We start from the raw sequence: 22,156 nt of genomic DNA on the forward strand, positions 1-22,156 counted from the left end.
GCATAGATGTTTTTAGTTGGTGCCTAGCCAGAGATGTTTTTAGTAAGGTGATTTAGTTCATAACTACAGTATTTCTAAATTCCCGGTTACAGCACAGATTATTTTATGGGGAAAACACAATATAGATATATAAAGAAGATCTGTATCAATAGTTTCTCAGGACACGTTAGTTTTATTTGCAAAAATAGCTTCTCACAAGATTGAAATGCCCTTTGGGGTTTTCGAGCTCGATGGGGGGATATCGTGGTTACAACCTGGCAACAACCTGGCAACCACCCACCGTACTATTGGGCGGAGAAACGAGAAAGGAGTGGAAGAGCATAGAGCAAGGTGTTGAAGTAACGTGGGCGTATTAAATTGACGGTTATCGGGCTTGAAGATAGATAAAGAGGTTATTTCAGACAAGCTAACAGTCCGTAAAAATGAGTCCCGGCCGTAAAGTGTTTTGTGTACTTTGTAACCGTTCCGAGGAGACGAAGGTAACCGGAGCCTTGTCGACTAAAGATGAAGTCACTGCTCATCAGAACTGTTTGGTGAATATAATTTTATTTGGCCTTGATTTTTTTTTTCATTCAATTCCAACGAGTAGCTAGTGAGCTAAAGTTAGCAGTTGGCTAAATCGGTTAAAAGCTTAGCACTGACATTTGCTAAAAGCAGACGATGAAGAACAACGAAACCGTATTATGTTTGATATCTATCTCTGAGAAGATGGAGATCGATGAAAGTACACAAACAGCAGTAGAAACCTTCCTCCACATGCTATGCCCTGCATGCAAAGTGTGGAGCTGTCCCACACATACTGAAATGATGAAAGGGCAGAGGTGGTATAATAGCTGCCAAGAAGCAGAACTCTTGGCATTTTTGGTAATCCTTTAACTTTAAGCCTCCAAATTTAGTTATTTCATTTTTTTTTTTTTTTTACATTTTATAACACACAGTTCTCTATTCCAAGTTCACTTTTTCAAAACCCTAAGCAAAGCTTTCTTTGCTGACATGCAGCTCAGAACAAGAGTTAATCTTGTGTAAGGAGAAGTGACACCCCCCTGGAATGTGCTGGGGATCTCACCTGGCACAAATCTAGTAGAGGACATTTTTATCATTATATTTCTGTTTAGCTGTAGGCAGCAGGATGTAGCAAATTACAGTCCAGTTTACAGTAATTTTGTATTATGATGGATTTGTTTTTGTGGGCTCTATAAATACACAGTTTTAGTGGTGGTTGAGTTTGAGTGAGGAAACAGTTGAATGAATTTTGAAAGACATGGTTATTGAATGCATTTTGTGTCAGAGCAATGAAAAGTGGGTTACAGTTTAGTCCACATTGACTCTTGCTGTGCTAAACTGTGTGAAGAGTTTGGCAAACAGTTAACTCAGTATCGAGAAATACATGTTACCAATTGTAAAAAAAAAAAAAGGGGGGGGGGACTAAGTAGGATGATCTCGGGTAAAGTGGGACAATTTTCGGCAAATCTCTTTTACGACTAACATTTTTTTTTGTTTTTTTATTTAAACAGGTCAAGAATGTCCCTACAGTGACATCAAATTGTAGAAATCATTTTAAAACAAGTTATACCAACATAAAATCTGTCACCCTCTTGTGGAAGAGTAATTTTATTTTATTTAGTGAGTAACTCACTTAAGCATAAAAACACAACAGCAGTATTGCTCTTCATTTGTGATTTTATGTATCTTTGAATTACAGTGTCAGACATTTTCTCCTCACTTGTGTTGTTTCTGTTTTACAGTTATTTTCTTCAGGTATTTTTTGTCGGAATTCACCAGAGTTTGATGACCTGTTTGGTTTCTCCGTTGAGGATGTGATGACTGAGGTCAAACGAGGAAGCAAACTGGTAAAAATTACTGACATTTTCCAATCTGAACAGGTCTAATCCTCTAATTGTCTGCTTGAAACTATCTGTAGTTGTGTTATTAATTTGTTTGCATTAGTATTGTAACAGATGTAAGCAAAAGGGTGCCACTGCTGGTTGTGAAGTCGGACGCTGCAAGAAGTCCTTCCACTACCCCTGTGCTGTTCAAGAGAGAGCTGAGATTACTGAAGATCCAGACAATGGGAAGTACGGGTCAGTGCAACATACTGTGTCTGTTTACCTGTATATCTAGAAAACACCTGTCCTGCATCTGCATTATTTGTTGGAAGAAACATCTATGTGTCATTGCAGTTAAATATACATTTTCCTAAAACTTCTTTTATGTGTTTTGTGTTTATGCATCAGGCTATTCTGCTTCAAACACCATTCACAAAGTAAGTGGGCATCTCTGAATTTTTGCCTTTCTGTGACCTTTTTTTTTTTTTTTTTTTTTTCAACGTATGAGATATGTGTTGAATTCTTCAGGCTCGAAATACAACGGCCCTGTAAATGGGCATGGAACCTCCAAAAATCCCAGTGAAGCTGGAACATCTCAGGTTTGATTGATGGATCTATCTCCTACATAGACGTAAAGCGCATCACTGAAAACTGCAAACCTTTAAAAAAAAATGATCAGCAATTTCCTAAAACAGCTGGCTACTGTAGTTTACAGCAAATGTCCCAGAAATGGCGCATGATAACGAAGGAACATTGATGTGGAACATGGATGTATTTTTATTTATAGCTTTTGCACAACAGTGTCAACAGGCAAAACTTGTTAATTGGTTTTCATGAGATTTGTCAGTATACATGTAATTGTTTAAATGTTTGCATTGATTGTCTAGGAAGTAATGATGTCCATGTTTATTTTCATGAGGTATATTGTCTCACCTGTGAGGAGACAGAAGGAAATATCAGTTTGGAAAGTTTGTCTAATAGCATTATTATGTAAGTATGTTCACATTTTGCAACATCTTCCTTTGTAAGTCTACAACTAAATTGTTGTGTGTTTCTAATCTGCTCTCAACATCAATATCTGATCACGTTGTGATAACTAGACGTGTGTTTTTAGGTTATATTGTGACAAACATGCTCCTTCATCATATAAGAGGAACAGCAATGGTAAGTCTCATGAGTGTCTCATGTCTCCTGTTTTACCTCTTAGTGTCACAGACTAAACATCTTTCTCCTTGACAGACGATTTTGCAGAAGCCAGACCTGTTTGCAGCAGTGACTCAAACTCGCATTTGCACTCCAAGGTTTACATATTATTCTCAGTCACTCTAAATAAAGCTTTTTAATATCATTTAATTTCTCTTCCAAACGATTCAATCATTTTAATCATTTTGCTTTTGCATTTGAAACAGAGACGGTTGAATTTCAATGACAGGTAAGTGTTTGATCGTTTGCATCCTGGACTTGGCTGTTCAAACCTTTTTTTCTTTGATGTTTTGAGACTTTTGCGTAGAATGTGGCCATTATTACAGCTTAAATAATTATTTGTTTTAAAAATGTATTATATTTATGTACAATGTATTTGATTTGTCAATCATCTACATTTTTTACTTTTCTTTACGATTACATCCTTGCTTTTGTTTAATGCAGCACCACCACCTTCCCAGTCAAGTCTACCTATTACAATTGTGCAAGATACCTGATCTCTCTCCTTTGTCACAGACAGGAGGAGAGCCGATCCAAATATAAACCTGCAGCCAAGACAAGGAGAATATCTGATTCTTCACATTCAGGTTAACCAATTGCAAGTGAGAGAATGTAAACTAATGAACTAATCAACCCGTTACAATACTGATTTATATGATTCCCTTTCTTCTACAGATGATAATGAACCTAACACAGAAATGGAAATCTTCGCCCCTTTAGAGTCCGATATAGATGAAACTACAAACTCTGTTCCACAGAACTATGTAAATCCAATCTTAATCCCTAACTAATACCATCAGTAGAGTTGTTTAATAATGTTTAATAATCATATATTTTTCTTCTCCATCATTCATTCTTCTCCAGTTGTTGACTAGGCCTCAGTTTATAAGGTAAGACCAACTCTCTGTGATTCATTGAGAATAAGTGTGAAATAAGTTTATTTTTAGTTATTTACATTGTGTAATCATTTTTGCAGTGTGCACTATATGACCATAACTAGAATTACCACCTCACAGCTGTACGCCTCTGTCAACCAGTCAAGTTGCAGTAAATATCAACAATCTCCTGTTCCTGAGTTACAGCGTTGAATAATGGCTACAAGTGTTTTATGATGTCACAGTGAAGTTGACCTCTGACTGTTGTCGTCACGTCATTTTATCCTAGTAGACATCTGTGTTAAATTGTGTCATAATTAGCATATGAATTCTTGAGGGTTATGGCCAAAAACGCATTTTGTGAAGCCTCAGTGACCTTGACCTTTGACCTCCAAAATCTAATTGGTTCATCCTTGAGTTTGTATCAAATTAGAAGTTCCCTCCAGGTGTTCCTGACATCACATTATTTCATGAATTTTACTCAATTAAGTTAATTCAAATCAATTTAATTTAATTTCTCTGAAACACTGTTAACAACTATTAGAAAATGAATGTTAGTTTCTAGTACAGGCCTTTTGTATTGGATTGCATTAACATGGACCACAGTAGATAATTTTCTCTATGATGTTCTGCCTTCACAGAAAAGACACAGAGTGTCAAACAGAGTGCACCTCAGGTAAACAGTCACGCCAGATTCTGTGTATATATAGCTAAGACACGATGCTGTATACCAGTGGTTTGCAAACTCCTGCTCTGTCCCTTTAGGAAATCAACTGAACGTCAAGAACGAATTTGAAAATAAAGATGAAGGTGAAACAACCATAGATTCAGTGAGTTGTTACTGTCCAGTGCATTATTACTGTCAAACATGTTTCCTGTCTTCAAAGTATATGATGTTTTGGTTATTCACATTTGAGCAATTCTTCTAATTTATTTAGTCTTTTACCTGATATTCATGGTATTTCTTTATAGCTTCTTAAGGCTAATTTGAATTAGCCTGCCTGCAAAGGATACTTGATCACAGAATATATATACTTCTTATATGTGGTTGATAATATGATGTACCATTATCACTTGCAGAACAGGATTGTGACACGATATATGTTTGCTTACTCTCAGGATGCTGAGTCAGAGAGTCTACTTCCTGTGGAAATCTGCACGGAGGCAACAACAAGTTCTACACTCTCACCTCAGACAGTGTCGACAGCATATCCGAAAGTGATTTTGGTTAAAGCAGCGGAGGAGAAAAAGAGAGAAGATGAAGGCAAGTTTTACACCTACTGTGGCAGAACAGTTTGTTTGAAATGCAGTGAGATAATAACATTAACTTTTTATAAGTGTGTCAGGAACTCAGAAAAGTAGATACAGATTCAGTAGAAGTGTTATAAAAAATATTTTACAGGACAGATAATACAAAACACCCCCAGACGTGAATATTCCCACCACCATGTTTCTCTGTCGGTTTGATTCTCTCTCCTTTTCGTCTCCTTACACACTCCCCTCTGTTACTGCCATGAATCTCAAACTTGGATTCATCAGTAAATATAACATTTCTCCTCTCATCCACTGTGAAATTCTGGTATTTCTTAGCCCACCTCAGGCATTTGGCCTTGTTTTCCCTCCTTAGAAGTGGTTTAGAACCTGCTACTCGTCCTCTGAGACCACCACAAGACAGTCTTCTTTTAACAGTACTTTTGCTGATTGGAGTCTTGCATTATTTATTTAGTAAATTCTGTATATGTGATGACGTTGCTTTTCTATCTCTCAGAGAACTAAGCTTGATGCATTGATCTTCTGATGGCGTGGTCACTTTAGGTCTGCTTCATTGTGCTTTGGATACAACTGATCCACTTACTGCAAAGCGTTTTAGAGCTCCATGAACTGCCCCCTCATAAAGCTTTAGTCAAACCATGATTTGATGCTGAGGGAGCCTCTCTTTGCCCAGAATAACAATTTGACTCATGACTCTTTTGCTTATTTCTGATGCTATTTTTCCCATCATCACAATGATACTGAATAAGCTATGATCTGCTGGAAGCTGGAGTCACAGCCTTATTTATAACAGGTGAACACTGGCTGCAAGTTGAGTTACTGATTAGTAGATCCAATCCATCTGAGTGGATCTCAGTATTAAATTGGTCAATGCCCCAATTTGCTTAAATTTTATTGCTGACCTAGAAATAGTGCAGAATCTTAAATATTTCTCCTTGTATTTTAAAATGTTTCTCAATCCTCAAATTTGCTGGTTATTCCCAGGTTTATGTGAATATATTTTTAATGTGGTCTCAGACTTTTGGACTCCAGTATATATTGCACCTATTATACAGGCACATGGTTTTACAGGGCCCACTTCTGTTTGTGCTCAGGGTCATCCAGTAGTTGTGGAAATATTTCAGTCTGGACCAAAGCACCAACAGTGCCATTCGTACAGTTCTGCTGCTAGCATGCTAAAAAAGACCCCAAAAAACAGATTGCAACAGCTTGACATCACACATTTGCGAACTGACCTCATGGTTATATGCATATGTTGTGTGAAAGTGCACATACGTTTAACCTTTCATATACTTATTAATATACCATTTGTAAGTGTTCAAAAACATGTGCCTGGTCATGATAGTGAAGAGAGCAGTTACACTGCTACAGATCACAGTACAGACAGAGCATTACAGAGAGAGGATGAATGATACAATCAATTTGGGAAAAATAAATAATATGTGGAAAACCATTTTCTAGTGAGCTCAGTAAGATGCTGTTGTTGCAGGAAGTTTAGAAATTACTCAAATATCAAATCAAAAATGATGATACTGAAACATACAGTTGTGATGTTATGAAAGCTGTGATAACACATGGGACTGTCCCTTTTCTCAGGGTGCAGTCCTGATCAACACATCGCTGGACCCTCTGCCCCACAGCAAAGCTCCACTGGGGCCCCTCCCTCTCCCTCTCCTGGCCACTCGAAACCCGACAGTGTTACTGGCTCACCTCAGTGCAGCAGCTCGGCCATTTCCCCGCCTCCTCCTGAATCCATGTGTGTATCCCTCATCTCCTCGTCTCCCTGTCCTAAGGGCTGTTGCTTTGACCCAGAGCTCATCATTGACTCCCCCAGCTTCTGGAAAAGCTGTAACGTGGCAGGATGCACACAGGCCATCTTTACTGATTTCATTAATGAGATGAACGATATCGCCAGCAGAATTCAGTCAGACCAGGCCAGCCAGAAGGGTGAGAGAGGATTCAGTATACTCACAAGTTGCTGGGACAACATCTCTGGTCTCATACTCATACATACATTTATGCTCCCTCTTCTTTTCCACAGATTATGATCTTGCACTAACAGTGATGGCGGCTTCTGGAAAGCTGGCAGAGCTCGTGGCCAAGCAGCAGAAAGGTGAAGTACACTCTTAACAGTGTGGCTCTATGTGGGTTGGTACCTTTGTCCTTCACTTGGTCAAGAGTAGTTTAGCATTACTGTGAAAACATATACACAATTTTAGCATTCAGCAAAGGCTGAAGTAGTTTAGACTGATAAAAGTGGAGGTAATGTAACAATGTAGAGCTGAGCCTCTTAAACTGAGTATGAGATATCAAAAAGTGCACTCTGCAGAGGTTCACACGTTTTGCTTTAGACAGCTTGACCTCTCTTTGGCACCAAAATTTGCAGACAATTTTGTTGTCTGGTCAGTAAATTTCATTGCAATCTCATAGTGTTCCTAGTGTCTAGGCTTTTAGGGGATGTTTACTGATGTATGAGGCTCTTTGTTTGGCCTTAAAACTAATTTAATAATGGGCTGCATAGAGAGCTGCAGCGATTTAACCAATTGATCGGTTAGATTGCAGGAAAATTAATCAGCTAAAACTATTTAGATAATCAACTGTTTCAGTTATTTTTAAAGCAAAAATCCCAAATATTTGGTTCCAGCTTCTCATATTCAAGAATTTAACTGCACGTCTTCATCATACAGCATATGATAGTAAATGAAATATCTGCAGGTTTCAGACTGTTGGTCAAACAACCCGAGCAGTTTAAGGATGTCAGTTTGAGCTCTGGGATCTTGAGGTCTTCACCATTTTTCTTTACATTTTAAAGACTAAATGATGAATAGAGAAAATAATCAATAGATTACTTGATAATGAAAATAACTATTAGTTGCGGCCCGAGCTGCACCAAGGTTTTGTGCTGGCAAATTGGAAGAAAGATGGCACAGCTTAAAATTGCATGTTTGAGGTTGCAAAATATGAGAATGGATCTGAATACTCATGTCAATGTGATATTTCAGTTTTTACTCTTTAATAAATTTGCAAACACTAAAATTCAGTTTACGTTTTGGCATTATGGGATATTAAGTGTAGATTGATCAGGGAAGTATAGCCATGTTTAAACATGACAGAGAAACAGATGACTATGGTCAATCTTTAGTTGCAGTTTATATAATGAAAACCAATGACAGCAGTAAAGATAAAAGATGCATATTAGGCCACTTCACCACAATGTTCAGCTGTTTAACTAATAATAGCAAAGTACAGCTTCAGTTTTTGTTTAACCCTATTTTAAGATGTGTAATCTTCTACAATTCAAAATTGCCATTTTTTATAGTAATGAAAGCACAAATTATAAATAAAAATATATTGTTTTGACAGAGTTACAACAGAAACAAATGGAGCTGACAAAGGCAGCAGCAGCGATGAAGGAGGTCGTCTCAGCACTGAGGAGATGAGTCCATCAGCAGCTAGAAGAGATCAAGGTTACAGTTACCTTTCCCTTCTCACTGTTGTTCTGTATTTACTCTACACAAACAGTATATGTATATTTTCTTTTACTGATTGTGCCTTCGTTAATTTCCAATAGTGGAAAGCTGTGCTGGATATGGAAATATAAAACTACCAATGTTTGGCACTGATAATTCAAAATCACTTTAAGATTAAAAAGGCTGAATCTTGCATTGTCATCTCAGAATTCAGCCTGTGATCATGATGCTTACAAATCAGATGAAGATTTTGCAGTTCCATTTAGAAGATATCGTACACAAGAGTTGTTTCATATTAAGAAATAAGTCTGGGAAAACTGATTTCAAAAGCTTTACTGAACATGAAGAATTGGAAAGAATATTTGTCTTGAAAACGTCCCATATCCAACCCTAGAAACTAAATTCTTTAAATGTTTACATTGAAGTTTCCTTGCTTTCATTATGTTCAACTGAGATCTTGTTTAATATTATCTTTTTCTTAAGGTAGTTAAAATGGAGGATATTTTATAGTAAAACTAATGACCCACAGTAGAAAAACAAAAAATATTTGTTTATGTCAATTTTACATTTAAAGTGTGTTTTTATATACATCTTATATATCTTTACATGTTGTCAGTGATTGAACAGACTGGTATTATCTTCAAACTAGTAAACCATGGACAGGAGAGCTGAAATAATGTTGCAGTTTACAGCTCAGTGTTTACAAGTAATTTTTTCTGTGTCCTGTGGGGACAGTGGAGTCCAGACGTTTTGTTTTGTTTACATTTACATTATGATTAAAAAGGAATTTGTGTTCTGGAATATATTTTTATAACTGTAAAAGATAAAAACTGAAGCTGAAAGATGTTCTTGAATCTTTTTTGTAAAGTTTTAACTAGTTGTAACATATCATCAGATAATTCGTGTTTGCTCCTAGTATAATATACATTTTTCAAATCTTTGAACTGTTAATAATACATAGTAATATTTTCCAGTTGTTAATAATGACAGAGCGAACAACCACTCTTGAGTGCTAAAAAACTATCCCAACATTTTACAGCCAATTGAAAGATTTTCATAAGTTAAAAATAATTTCAAAGAAAAAACAGGCAGAACCTACAGTGGCCACATGATCTCAACATAACATCTTAACAATACAGAATAACACTTGTATCCAAGATACAATATGCAGATCTGAATGTCTCTAAACATCTGTAACACATCTGTAATGCACTAAGACCCAGATGCTCTGGGTGAAATAAGTAGGACTATTTGTAGAATTAGTTACTTATGCAGGAGATCATTTAGTTTGACACATGATGAAACAAAACACTTTATGGTGGTGGAGTCACTTTATAAATCCTGAATGCTGCATTGTGTATTTGTGAAGGTGGTTTGCATCTTGTGGTTTATAGATGCACAAAAGAGGTTGATCCACTATGTTAATAACCTGTCAAAAACTCAATTATTGTACTTTATCTGATATTACCCATCACCTTTTCCAATTTGGTTTATTGCAATACATTTTTTGAATACTGAAAAACACTTGTTTACAGAAAACACAAGCAGATCAGAGTGTTTTTATTCATTTGTTTGTAGAGGTCACAAAATGTAACTGGCACTTCATATCAATAAAACATTATTATCGATTTTAAAGTAGAAATGTCCTGCAAAGTAAATAGCAAATATGTTCTTCAAAATACTCACGGCAGTAGTGTAGATCTCACTAAACAACTTTATTAATGTTAATATTGTAAAATCTTGTTTTCAACATCCAGCAGGTATGTCATGCAGATGCACAAGTGTCCTTCAAAATCTACGTCCAGGCCCACTCAGCCCAGGCCTCTGCAAGGCTACATGCCTTAAACTGAATCTTAGTGGCTCCATACCTTTGTCTGGCTGTGCAACCAGGCAGTTTCACTGCCAGTTATCTGTTTTGTGCGTTTAAAAACTGACAAACTAAATAAGCTTAATATATGCTATGCTGTAGATGCACAATAACAACTTTCCAACCTATGCAATCCACAAATGTAAAGTGAAATCCACAGTTTTAGACTGAATCACTCTGTTCTGAATCTCACTTAAAACCTGAGTTCCCATCTTTGGGTCAACTTACAACCTGGACAAAAGCTCACACCTTAGAATCACAGCTGTGGAAGTCACTGGAACTAATAATCACTGACTGGAGTTTGACCCAAACAGACTTAATCGAGCCTTGGATGCCTGAGTCTGTTTGCTCATTATGTTAGTGTCCAGTCTTCAAAATATTCATTCTGTCCTGAAAACTACAAGTGCACAGAGTCTCATACCTCAGCCTGAAACCCATGAATCCAGATGCCACATCCAAACTACAATATGGTCTTCTAGTTAAGTGGAACAAAATCATATTAAGAATACAAGTGCAAAGACTGAGGGAGTAACTTGGTCAATTAAACAAAAAAATAGAAAAGTAAAGTGTGAATAGGCGACTGGCAAAAACCTTTTAAGTTAAAAAGAAACAACTTGATCAAGCAATAGTATCCTCCTTTACACAATATGTGTAAATTAATAGGCAGTCAGGCACTGCGGCAAACAACTACCATCACTGCACTCTGAAATGATGCTGCTACCTGTCAGCTGTGTCTTGTAATCTCAGTCCGTACAGCTCATGTAATGAACAAACAGGTTCTAGTCCGGAATGAGCTAAATAACAGATTCGACAGTGATAATCTAAAGATTTCCACTGTGTGACCACCTGTCAGTGAAGGTACATGCAGCCGACTGGGGGTGATGACATCTTTTGAGAATTTACTCCCACAGAGTCCCACAGCATCCTCTGCGTCAGTTCCCATCATTACCTTGGGGTTGAGGTCAGTTTTTGAAGGCTCCACAGCGGCTGGCTCGACATATGAAATCTTTGAGCAAGTTGCCGTCAATCTGCCAGAAAGCAGCAGTCTGGGTCACCTCAGTCAGGTGATTCACGCAGAACTTAAAGCAGAACTCCTCGAGGTCCTGAATGACAAAGGGAAGAGCACAAATAACCAAAGAGTTCCTTGTTTAGGTCAAATGTTCTCAAAGACATGAATGAGATTCTCTGAATAACTCCCATATCCTGTGGATTGGCCCACCACTCTCCCACAGATGTGTGGTTGTCTGCGAGACAACGCATATTTATTGAACAAATATATTTAGAAATACATGCTGCAGATCATAGACTTTTACAGCAATTTCAGTTTTTTAAGTATGGGACCCTTCTCTTTCCTACTTGAGAGACCAAGGAATCAGGGATCTTAGGGAGAACTTTGTGGACTTTTGTCACTGGAATAACTGACTGGAGCTGATTTCTACGGTCTGATACCTTGTAACCTCATTTTCTGCAGGACATGTCCTCACTGCCATGTTCGAATGAGCAGCAGCAGGTTCTTAATTGCCTCCTTCTGTCACCTTGTTTGTGGTTTAAAGGAATAATTTCTCATTATTCCACAGGTACAAAGCAGACTTTGTTACCTTTAAACAGAGAAGCCTTTTCTACCCGTTTCCAGTCTTTATGTGAAGCTATTATAACTGGTTGCAGTAGCTTCATATTTACTGTTTAGTTATGAGACTTGTATCAATCTTCACATCTAACTCTCAGCATGAGGCAAATAAGTAATAATAAAGAAATAATATATTTCCCAAAATGCTGAACTATTCCTTGAAAAAGAAAAACTAATGGAAAAACAAAGACCTTGTTTCCTTCTCACTGGATGAAACATTTTCTGTCCTACTTTTACAATAGCTGCTTTAGATGTGGATTTCAAGATATGTACTGCTTTCTACATTATATATATATATATATATATATAAAAATAAACAGATGGTGTGTTGACTGATGGTGAAGACTGACCTCTGCATCATAGCGCACAGCAGCCGACAGCAGGGAGAAGGCGTTTTCAACAGTGATTCCCCTCTTGATTATGTGTTGACAAAGTCTTTTCAGGCGGTTCTCACAATACGAAGTTGCCAGATCCAGCAGCCCTGATAGAGCACAGACACAGGCAGTAACACTGTGAGTAGGAACAACTGACAGATAAATGTCAGGATGTGAGATTATGAAGTGACACGTGTATGGGAGGGGGTCTGACCAATAGCATCTTCAGGAGGTAACTCCACGTTATCTGTGTAGAGGAACTCGAGGAAGGAGCGGTAGACCGGGTAGGAGAACTGGTCTATTTCAATCACCTCCTTCATGTCTTCATTCCAGTGGGACTGGAACATGGATCTGAAGTGTTCACACCTGCAAAATGTTGAGGATGAATACAGATATTATTTACTTTTGAATTGTTTCTATTTTATAGTTTTGTGACTTCAGTGGACAGCTGTGAGATGAAAATCTTGACCTGATTTTGAGAACGGCTTTGTGGACATAGATATATTTGCCATCGATGCAGAACTTGAGGTCAGCTGTCTCTGGGTTGTCAAACTCCTTCTTCAGAGACTGAGCCACGGTCAAGAAGTCATCATGCTCTGGAGCGAGAAAACACACCCACACAAATCAGCTTCTGGCATTAGAAAGATAAAAGCTGTAGCAGTAACTTTCAACCACTGGTATTTTTATAAGCTTTACAGGAAGGACCACAGTCTTCCTATGTCGTTTTGACCAGGCTTTTTTAATTCTTTTTACATGGTCCTAATAATTTCCTTTCAAGTTTCAAGTAACTTGGCTCTAATTATAGGTCAGACTGACACAGGGCTAAATTGGATAATACACTGCCCTTAAACAATTCAAATTAAATGGTAAGCTAGTGTAACCTAAAGTCTTTCAGTCAATGCCTACGGTTTATATTTCCCAATAGTAGGCAGCAGACATTTTGGCTTCAGTTTCAGGGTCCTGGTATTGTTCATGCTGGCTCACTGTCATGGCTTACTGAACATTACTGGAACATTACAGTGCCAAAGTCAGCGGTAACACTTATGTTTTTCCTGCTGTGACAAGTAAAAATGTCGGCTGTAAAAAAAAAAAAAAAAAAAAAAGACTGATGAATGAAAATTCATTTGCAATTAAATGGAGTATTTCTTTCAAGGAACAAAAACTTCTATTCCTTCAAATATTTTAACTGAAGACCATCATAAGCCTGGTTTTAAAATCGCCATATAAATAAAGTTTTGTTTTTCTATAACAATATGTTACATTGTTATATGTTTAATGCAGTACCCCAAGTGGAGATATGCAGGTACGAACATGAACGTATTTGGACAACTCTTCAGGAAACTCTTTCAGGAAAAACACAGATGCTTTCAAAACTGTTAACATCTGCAGCCACATTACCACATGATATTTATGTAAAGTCAATTAAATTAAATGTTCCTCTGTGATGAATTACCTGTCTAAAGTTTAGTCTGTGCATGTCGATTTTGATAGCGTACGTGCATGGACTAAAACCTAATCACTTCCTGGAGGGTAAGAAATAAATCAAAAACTTGCTTTGGAAAATAGTCTCTAGTAACAGAAACATGATTTGTGTTTAATGGAGTCAAATGTCAGAAGAACTGCTGCTGTGCTTTAATTACTGCATCACTACCGCCATCACTGAGCACGAGCTTCTTGTCTTACCCATGGAAAGAAGCCTCCACATGACTGAGGGGGTGGCGAAGCATGCAAAGACATCGTCGGTGCAGGTAAAGTGCGTGAGGTGAGGCAGCACAATGGACTGGCCCCTGCACTGGCCCCACATGTACACCTGACCACTCTGAGTCTTTGCAGCCGATGTATGAGTGGAGTGACAGGCGGCGATCTCGACAATTCTGTCAAAGAAGCCAGAGGAGAGAAATCAGTCAGTGTCAGTGTACGAGACAGTGGAGGGAGGATCTATTTCATCTGTGGTGATGCTCACCTCTCTTTCTCAGTCATGATCTGAACTGGGCTCAGCTGGTTGCTCTTGTTACCGGTGCCCAGTTGTCCATACGTGTTGGCACCCCAGGCGTAGAGCAACCCCTCATCTGTTAGTGCCAAGGAGTGGGCATAGCCTGAGACAATCTGGAGAGGAAATAAAACTTACATGTGGGGTCCACCATGTTAACATGCCAATGTAACACACAAAAGAGGTTTTCTCATTTTAAAAAAAAAAAGAATAAAAGTCTCATTAACACTGAATAAAGATAAAAATACAGAGTTGTCCATTTTAAGTTCCCAGTCTTTTAACAGAAAACATACTAATAATAATTTTGATAATTTGAGTCACTTATCATATGCGAGTATTTGTTCCGTTTCATACTGTGATTAATTATGTTTTGGAGTTTGCATTGCAAACAGAAAATACACTGTGTACATCAGAGGCATGATGATACACCAAATTAAAACTGTTGTGCGTGACTTCATGTTTAAAATGAGGTTAAATCAATTCAGCAAAGGGTGAATCACAAAAACACAGATACAGGCTTCAGCGCATCATCATTCCTCAATATGACACCTGTATTTATTTTTAGCATCTAATAACGGCTACTTCAGGTGCTTTCACTGTGTATGTTTCCCCCTCACTAAACTCTTCCTGTCTCTTTCTGTGGAGGCATTTTTGTGGCAAAATATTAGAGCACTTACATGTTTGAGTTTGTTGAGAATATTCATCACACATCTAACAATGAATTTTGAAGTCACTAAGAAGTCAAGTTAAAGAAGTTGCGCTTCTTCTGAAATCTTTCACGGCATTATCTCAAATGATAAACAAACATGATTCTCAACAGCACTGCATGAGTAGAACTGTAACTGTGGTGACAGGGCTGAATCTAACTGTAGAGATCTACTAGCTGTATTCAGATGGATTGAATCGTTCTTTGTGTATTGATATGATTACGTAATGATGTCAGATCTCCCCCTTAAGTGTCCATGTGTACTAAGAAGTTCATCAAAATGTTTGTGTGTGTGAGTGTTATTTCAAACCTGTTGCACACATAAACCTTGCAGACCCACAAGTCGGCAGGGAGTGAGCTGGTTCCCATTATTTCCAAGTCCAAGTTGTCCATTCCCATTATAGCCCCAACCGTACACCTTGCAGAGCCAAGAAGAGAATATAAGCGCTTGTTTTTTTTTCCGGATATCTTTTATATCTCCAGTACGAACTAAGCAATCACCTCTCCGTTGTCCACCACTGCCAGAGATGAGGTCTGACCACAGACGATACCAACGACCACTTTGTTCTGCAGGCAGCTGGACACTCTGCGGGGTGTGGGCTGGTTCGCTGTGGAGCCTGAGCCCACCTGACCACAGTTGTTGTAGCCCCATGCATACACCTGGCAGACAATGATGCTTATGATGATAGATGATTATGATAGCTATTGGCTTTTCTGAATGATGCAGAGTTAAATATCTTTGTCTTATCTATAACAATATGACACTAGTTCATAATGATGTTTTTATTATATTTGTACTATAATTATAGTGTTATATTATAAAATATATAGTTATATGATAATACACTGCAGCTTAAACAGCTTTCTAAGTTTTCAGGTCAGGGGGATGAACTCTTGCTGTGACTGAACTCAGGGTCCTATAATGGTCTGTGTGATTAACCACTGGGCCATTGACCAAAGCTGAGTCACCTGTGTCATTACAAAGGTTTTAAACAGGCTTCAGTTCAGCTCTGTGCATAATTTTGCTGTAAAAGTAACAATTTCGTTTCCCCTTGACACTTACTTCTCCTGAGTCAGTCAGAGCCATTGAGTGGTGAGAACCACAGGCCACCTCTGTGACCTTCTTATTGAGCAGGTTGACAGAGACAAGCACTGGAGCAACTCCTTGGTTGGTTGTTCCATTTCCCAGTTGGCTGTAGCCGTTATGTCCCCATGCAAATAGCTCTCCGTCTGAAACACAAAGAGATTAGTCGTCCTACAGCACTTTTTAATCCAACTGTGAAGAGGAGGATTACACATTTTGTGCAGCTACCTTCTGTGGCCAGCAGGATGTGGGGTCCGCTGCCGTAGCTCAGGCTGACCACCTTCCTCCCACTCAGGAAGTCCAGCTTCTTGGGTACAATGGTGCTCTGGCTGTCCCCTGTTCCCAGGCAGTTACTGCAGTTCAATCCGAACACATACACCTGAGAGTGGCAGGAGGAGAACATGTAATGTGGATCAGTGATAAGCAGGGCTAAGCAGAGACAGACGGAGTCAGCTGAGTAGGTAACAGGTCACATACCAGACACACAAACATCAACACAGGCAGTAGTATTGATAAAAGCTGCACAAGAAGATCCGGTGCCATTGACCATCCATACTTTCACACACACAGTCACACACACAAACTCGGTACAGACCAACAGCACTGACACAGAGAGCTGACAAGCAACGACAGCAGCACTAGCCTAGAGTTTATTTTGATATTTACTTTAGCATTAGTTATTAAAAGGAGCCCCAGGGTGTTCAATATTGAATAAATAATTATGAAATACATAAATCATATGACTAAATTGTGTAAAATATATAAATATATAAACAGCAAGCCAGCAAACTGTTTTCATTTAACAGTGAAGTGCTCCATGTCTGCTCTGTGTTTAATCTGACTCATTACTCAGAGGGAGGGGGTATTAAGAGTTACTGTTGGTTTAGCAACGCTGTTAGGACACACAAACCTCCCTGACCTGGCTAACTAGACTTTATACAATTTAAGAAATTATTAAAACTTAGTACAACATTATGTCATTTCATTAGACATTTTCATAATGACAGAGTTTTATAGGAGTTCATTTTGATTTCATAATGGTAGTTTTTACCTTTTTTTTTTTTTTTACCATTATTACATAATGTCATTTTTCATTAGTGACATTATCTTTTAGACAATCACATAGCCCTACCACAACTGCTACCACATTAAGTCATTTAGCATCTGTTAGCCAGAGCAACAATGACATCAAAGTAATTCTGGTAAATCTAGTTGCCGTTTCACATGACAAATTAATAAATAAATAAAAAGGTTTAATATCCAGGATGTAACAGTTGGGCTGTTGAGTAGCACCCTTTTCAAAGCCAGAAACTCCTGAATTCCCATTTGTTTTTGCAGCAAGAAATATGGAGAAATATCTGCCCCTTTAGCTGCTAAATGCTATGCCCACTATGTTCACCAGCTGGTTGCTAAACCAACTGTACACTACTGGTTCAGCACCAGAGATTTTTTTTTTGCTGAAAATGGCTGACTGCCACTGCTGGAAACTAGGTTAATGAGAGCAGTGACACTGAACCAATAGTGAAGTTGCTACAATACTGTGGCACTGACAGAAAGATAATGAAGCAGAGTAAACTTCCTCTGTGGTAGATTGTCTGAAGTTACCGTGTTTTACTACTGTTGTTGATTAGAGTCTAATGAGGCATGAACTGAAACCAATAGCTGCTTGCAAGGAAGGAAACCAATCTAAACAGTATGCTGAAGAAAATGGCAGCAATGTAAAGAAGACATGATTTGTAGTTTAATAGCTAATGGCTCTAACTATACGCTGTGTATCAGTTAACTTCTCAAAGCAACCCTGGAAGCTTCACATCATCACCTTCAAAAGGTCAGCACTCTCTTTCCCTTGAATGATTAAATATCAACCACCACCTTGTTTTCCCTTCGACCTCTCACCTCATCGTCATTAGTGATGTAGATGGCCTCATTAGCTGACGTTCCAAACACGCATGCTTTCCGTATGGTGGAGAGCTCCTGAGGCCCCATCAGATTGAAAAGGGGCCATTTGGTTACATCCACCATGATGCTGTGAGTCTGTGGCGAGGGCAGCGGGGTGGAGGGAAGAACCTCAGTCCAAAGGCAGGGCAGGGGGCAGGGGCGGGGGGAGGGTCTGGGCGGGCGAGGATGCCAGTGCTGCAGTTGCTGTTATGAGTGGGTGTGAAAATATACAGTCAGAAATTTTCCAAACTATATAAACAACCATTCGGTCAACGCACTTAAACACACAAATATGGGAAAAGGAGAATTACATATTGGCACAAGTTTTAATCCTTGGAAAAAAAAAAGGAATTTACAGCAAAGTCAAAGCATTCTGACTTTGTGAAACTGTTAAATGTTTAAGTGCTTTGGGACAAACATGCTTCACACGCATGCACTGATGTTCAGTTTAGCGAGAAATGATGTGAACCCCACACATGATCTCACTGAGAAGATTAAAGGGAAGTTGGGTCATGTGGTGAAACATTAGTCCCAAGAGATCAGGGCCAGTATGTATAAAGCCGCTCAGAAAAATTTTGGTCTTATGTGCTTCAAAATTCTTTATAATTTTTTTTAAGTTATACAATTTATTTTTTCAGCCTTATAATTAATATATGTGCCTATGGATAAACGTTAGGAATTGGTTTCAGCTCCAAAATTATTTAAGAGAGCTCTAGAGATTTCCTAACCCAGTTAGAGGATACACACTTCAAGAAAATATATTTCGGTTTCTTTAAAATGATAGTACAATGTTTCAAACTATTCTTCAATGTCTAAGCAGTGAAGCAGTCAGGACTCTCCTACTTCTAACTAACCCTATCTGGTCTTTCAAGGAAAAAAAATCCATCTTAAAAAAAGATTATATTATGTCTTACTTTTGTAGCTCTGCATAACCTAGTAGTAGTTTGTGAATTTGAATCAGCCTTGTCTTAAGCTGGACAGGAGAGACACAGGCAGTGGTGATGAAACAAATCCTGGAGCTGCTCCATAGATGGTGCAGAGGCTTTGACAACACCACACACACCTTTAAACCCTATATTACAGTTCAGTTTAATGCATACTATATACTGCAGTATCTGAATTTAGGTAATTGCATATGATATACAGTTACTGATTAAACTACACAACTGCATGTAAATAAGTTAAAATTCATCAGAGGACCATGACAGCACCACTGTCACGAAGAGTGACTTTATGAAATAACAAAAATGGCATGAAATTGAAGTAGTATTGGGGAAAATTCCATTATGAAATAAAAATGAACCCCTATAAAACTATGCTATTATGAAGATTACTTATGAAATGACATAATAATGTAATGAGTTTTAATAATTTCTTACATTATTTCACCAATTATATGAAGTCTAATTAGCCATGTCTGGGAGGTTGGGGTGTCCTAAACCAACAGTAACTCTTACCCCCTCCCTCCTGTGTAATGAGTCAGATGAAACACCGAGCAGACATGGAGCACTTCACTGTTAAATGACAACAGTTAGCTGGCTGGCTAACGTTGGCCATTGTTACAAACGCATTATTCAGCAAACTATCCAGCTGACACAACACAGCAAAGTGAGCGGAGCTGGTGCTAGACTGATCCGCTTGGAAAGTCTCTCTAATCTGAGCTGACTAGTTTTTTTTTTCACCTGGCTACGGTTAGCAAATTAGCCAGAAGAAAACAGCCGGTGACAACTACAAACAATGAAGAAACACAAGAGTTCAACCCACCTGTTAGATAGGCCCGTGACTGTCGTCGTTAACGGCTGTGGCTGACGGTTTCACCATGACACACGAGTCGGTGGCGGCCGTCTGTTTTCACTTTCGACTGGAGCCGCCACACTCTCCTGCGCTCGCGTTTATTTGCGGAAATGGGGAGGAAAAGTAATGTCACGTGACATCATCATAGACCAAAATAATCGGTTGCAGACGGAGTTCAGACCGGATGGGCTGAATCCAGGCCATGCTAGTAAAGGTTTCCTTAATAAATGATTGATTGTTCTGTACATAAAATTACCTGAAGCAGAAATTAACATATTCTTCTAACCAACTGTTAAAAATTCAAAAAATCCTAAAATGGAAAACTGGTGAATTTTGGGCATTTTGCTTTAAAAAAAAAAAAAAAAAATCTTTAATCAGTTATCAAATGCATTGCCAACTAATTTTCTCTTAAATCAAACATTTTCTCTTAAGAACTAAATGATAAATGTATCTTTTCAGTTGTACAGGTGGGTTTCTGTTTGTCTTATGAAATTATTAACCTGCTGGGGATCAATATGGGCCCAATACCACATTTTTGCCCTTAGAACCCCCTGGTAAATTAATCTATCACAGCTCATGGTCTTCCACAGGAGATGGAGGTGGAGGTGTCCGAAAAAGATGGAGGTGTCCAAAATTCAGTCTGCAGCATGACAATGACCCCAAACATACAGCCAGTCATAAAGATCTATTTTCAGCAACAAGAAGAACAAGGAGTCCTGCAGCAGATGGTCTGGCACCCACAGAGCTCTGATCCCAATATCATGGAGTCAGTCTGGGATTGCATGAAGAGACAGGAGACAATGAGAAAGACTAAACCCTCAGAAGAACTGAGGCAAGTTTCTCCAAGATGCTTGGAACAACCGACCTGCCAAAAACTATGTGCACGTGTACCAAGAAGAACTGGAGCCATTTTAAAGGATTTTTTTTTCTTTTTACTACACTGTGAGAAGTTAACTGATAAAAAAAAAACTATCAAAGACAATCTTCTTGGGCACCTCCATCTGCAGAGGAAGATTGTGTAACATGATAGAAAGCTCCAGAACAGCTACTGTGGTGCGATTGTTTTGTCAACTGCTGTTTCTCCGAGGTCAAACGTGAACTCAGGATCTCAGCTCAGATCATTTCTCTGATGGAAAACTCTCCTGCCTCAGGTTTTGCTGTGTCGGTTTCTGGTCATTATGCATACATTAAAGTTAGATGCTGATGTAGTTATACAAGACAGGACCTTTTGATTAGGTAAAAAGCCAGAGCTGCCTCAAGGCCCTTACCATTTCAATTTACATCTTTCTGTGTCTGTGCATATACTGTACCCAAAAATTGCAATGAAATTACCAAAGTAACTGCCTCACAGTAAACCTGGGGCCTGTGGAATCTGGATCTAGGTCGAGCAGCGTAAATGTTCCACTTACAGGCCTGTTATCTTACTATGCACTTTCTGGATACACACCCCATCCAAAACCCAAATTCAGTGTCTGCAGGCCTGAGGTTAATCATTACCCTCAAGTCAGTGTGTTCACCAAGGCACTTGCATGGATTCAGCAGACAGAAACTATGCCACTTACAAAACAAAACATGTTGAATACACAATGAGCTGTTCCAAGTGCTCAGTGTAACCTCATTTTCAGGAGTGAAAATGTGTGGGCCAGAAACCAGCCTGGGGTCCCCACTGCTGTACACGAGTCAGATGTTTCTTTGGGATGAAGTGAATTCACAAACATCACCTGGAGGAGGAGAGGAATCCAGGACCATCATGACCCCCATACTGTTTTTGTTGCTGACGGATCTCACCTGTAATGTAAAGAGCACATCACAGAAAAACCATGAGGAGTAAGAGAACTTAAAAACTCTGTTTGACAAGATATGATCAATCCACAGAGAAGAAGTGATGCAGATCTTGAAAACAAATTCAAGAGCATGAAAAAAACCAAAAAAAAAAAAAAATGGGTCTGTCTCTCACACACTTGGAATCTCTTTGTTAAAAGCTAGTCACATTCACATTCATGCAACTTAAATTTAACCAACAGCTACTGTATGTGTGAATCACAACACTTGCAGGCATGGAGGATCCAGCGGCTAAACAGCAAGTTTATTTTGGTTAGGATCAGAAACACAGATCATGTCCTGAGGGCG

General features: G+C 38.6%; 2 protein-coding genes across 6 annotated transcripts; one reads left to right on the forward strand and one right to left on the reverse strand.

Annotated features, from left to right (window-relative positions):
- Window positions 1-298: 298 nt before the first annotated feature.
- On the forward strand, window positions 299-9,488 carry phf11 (PHD finger protein 11). 4 transcript variants are annotated; one of them, XM_022741016.1, is made up of 18 exons: window positions 299-533; window positions 1,746-1,850; window positions 1,948-2,081; window positions 2,235-2,263; window positions 2,355-2,425; window positions 2,746-2,816; window positions 2,941-2,990; window positions 3,066-3,127; window positions 3,236-3,258; window positions 3,546-3,616; window positions 3,705-3,793; window positions 3,894-3,919; window positions 4,546-4,580; window positions 4,670-4,734; window positions 5,024-5,168; window positions 6,773-7,123; window positions 7,218-7,289; window positions 8,540-9,488. In XM_022741016.1, exons 1-18 carry the CDS (start codon window positions 423-425, stop codon window positions 8,614-8,616), a joined length of 1,587 nt encoding a protein of 528 aa, XP_022596737.1. In that variant the 5' UTR covers window positions 299-422; the 3' UTR covers window positions 8,617-9,488. The 4 variants fall into 4 exon arrangements, with proteins under 4 accessions (XP_022596737.1, XP_022596738.1, XP_022596739.1 ...); XM_022741019.1 differs by having other exon boundaries at window positions 326-391; window positions 1,759-1,850; XM_022741017.1 differs by lacking the exon at window positions 2,746-2,816 and having other exon boundaries at window positions 2,978-2,990.
- On the reverse strand, window positions 8,551-20,098 carry LOC111218628 (RCC1 and BTB domain-containing protein 1-like). 2 transcript variants are annotated; one of them, XM_022741015.1, is made up of 13 exons: window positions 19,997-20,098; window positions 18,191-18,436; window positions 16,523-16,673; window positions 16,274-16,440; window positions 15,712-15,870; window positions 15,521-15,628; window positions 14,478-14,620; window positions 14,198-14,388; window positions 12,984-13,110; window positions 12,729-12,880; window positions 12,491-12,621; window positions 11,463-11,616; window positions 8,551-8,628 (listed from the first exon to the last, which is right to left on the reverse strand). In XM_022741015.1, the coding sequence occupies exons 2-12, from the start codon at window positions 18,314-18,316 to the stop codon at window positions 11,476-11,478; spliced, it is 1,596 nt and encodes a 531-aa protein (XP_022596736.1). In that variant the 5' UTR covers window positions 18,317-18,436; window positions 19,997-20,098; the 3' UTR covers window positions 8,551-8,628; window positions 11,463-11,475. The 2 variants fall into 2 exon arrangements, with proteins under 2 accessions (XP_022596736.1, XP_022596735.1); XM_022741014.1 differs by lacking the exon at window positions 8,551-8,628 and having other exon boundaries at window positions 10,120-11,616.
- Window positions 20,099-22,156: the final 2,058 nt, after the last annotated feature.

The sequence above is a fragment of the Seriola dumerili genome, unplaced genomic scaffold (assembly GCF_002260705.1).
Source record: "Seriola dumerili isolate Sdu_G_001 unplaced genomic scaffold, Sdu_1.0 BDQW01000052.1, whole genome shotgun sequence".
Lineage (NCBI taxonomy): Eukaryota > Metazoa > Chordata > Actinopteri > Carangiformes > Carangidae > Seriola > Seriola dumerili.

Bases quoted from the DNA above. Each gene is read 5' to 3' on its own strand.
- LOC111218628 (XM_022741015.1), bottom strand. From the start codon at position 18,316: ATGGTGGATGTAACCAAATGGCCCCTTTTCAATCTGATGGGGCCTCAG. The intron at 16,674-18,190 runs GTGAGAGGTCGA...TGCCACTCTCAG, and splicing joins ACATCACTAATGACGATGAG to GTGTATGTGTTCGGATTGAA. The intron at 14,621-15,520 runs GTTTGAAATAAC...TTTCCTCTCCAG, and splicing joins AAGGTTTATGTGTGCAACAG to ATTGTCTCAGGCTATGCCCA.
- phf11 (XM_022741016.1), top strand. From the start codon at position 423: ATGAGTCCCGGCCGTAAAGTGTTTTGTGTACTTTGTAACCGTTCCGAG. The intron at 2,991-3,065 runs GTAAGTCTCATG...TCTCCTTGACAG, and splicing joins ATATAAGAGGAACAGCAATG to ACGATTTTGCAGAAGCCAGA. The intron at 3,128-3,235 runs GTTTACATATTA...CATTTGAAACAG, and splicing joins ACTCGCATTTGCACTCCAAG to AGACGGTTGAATTTCAATGA.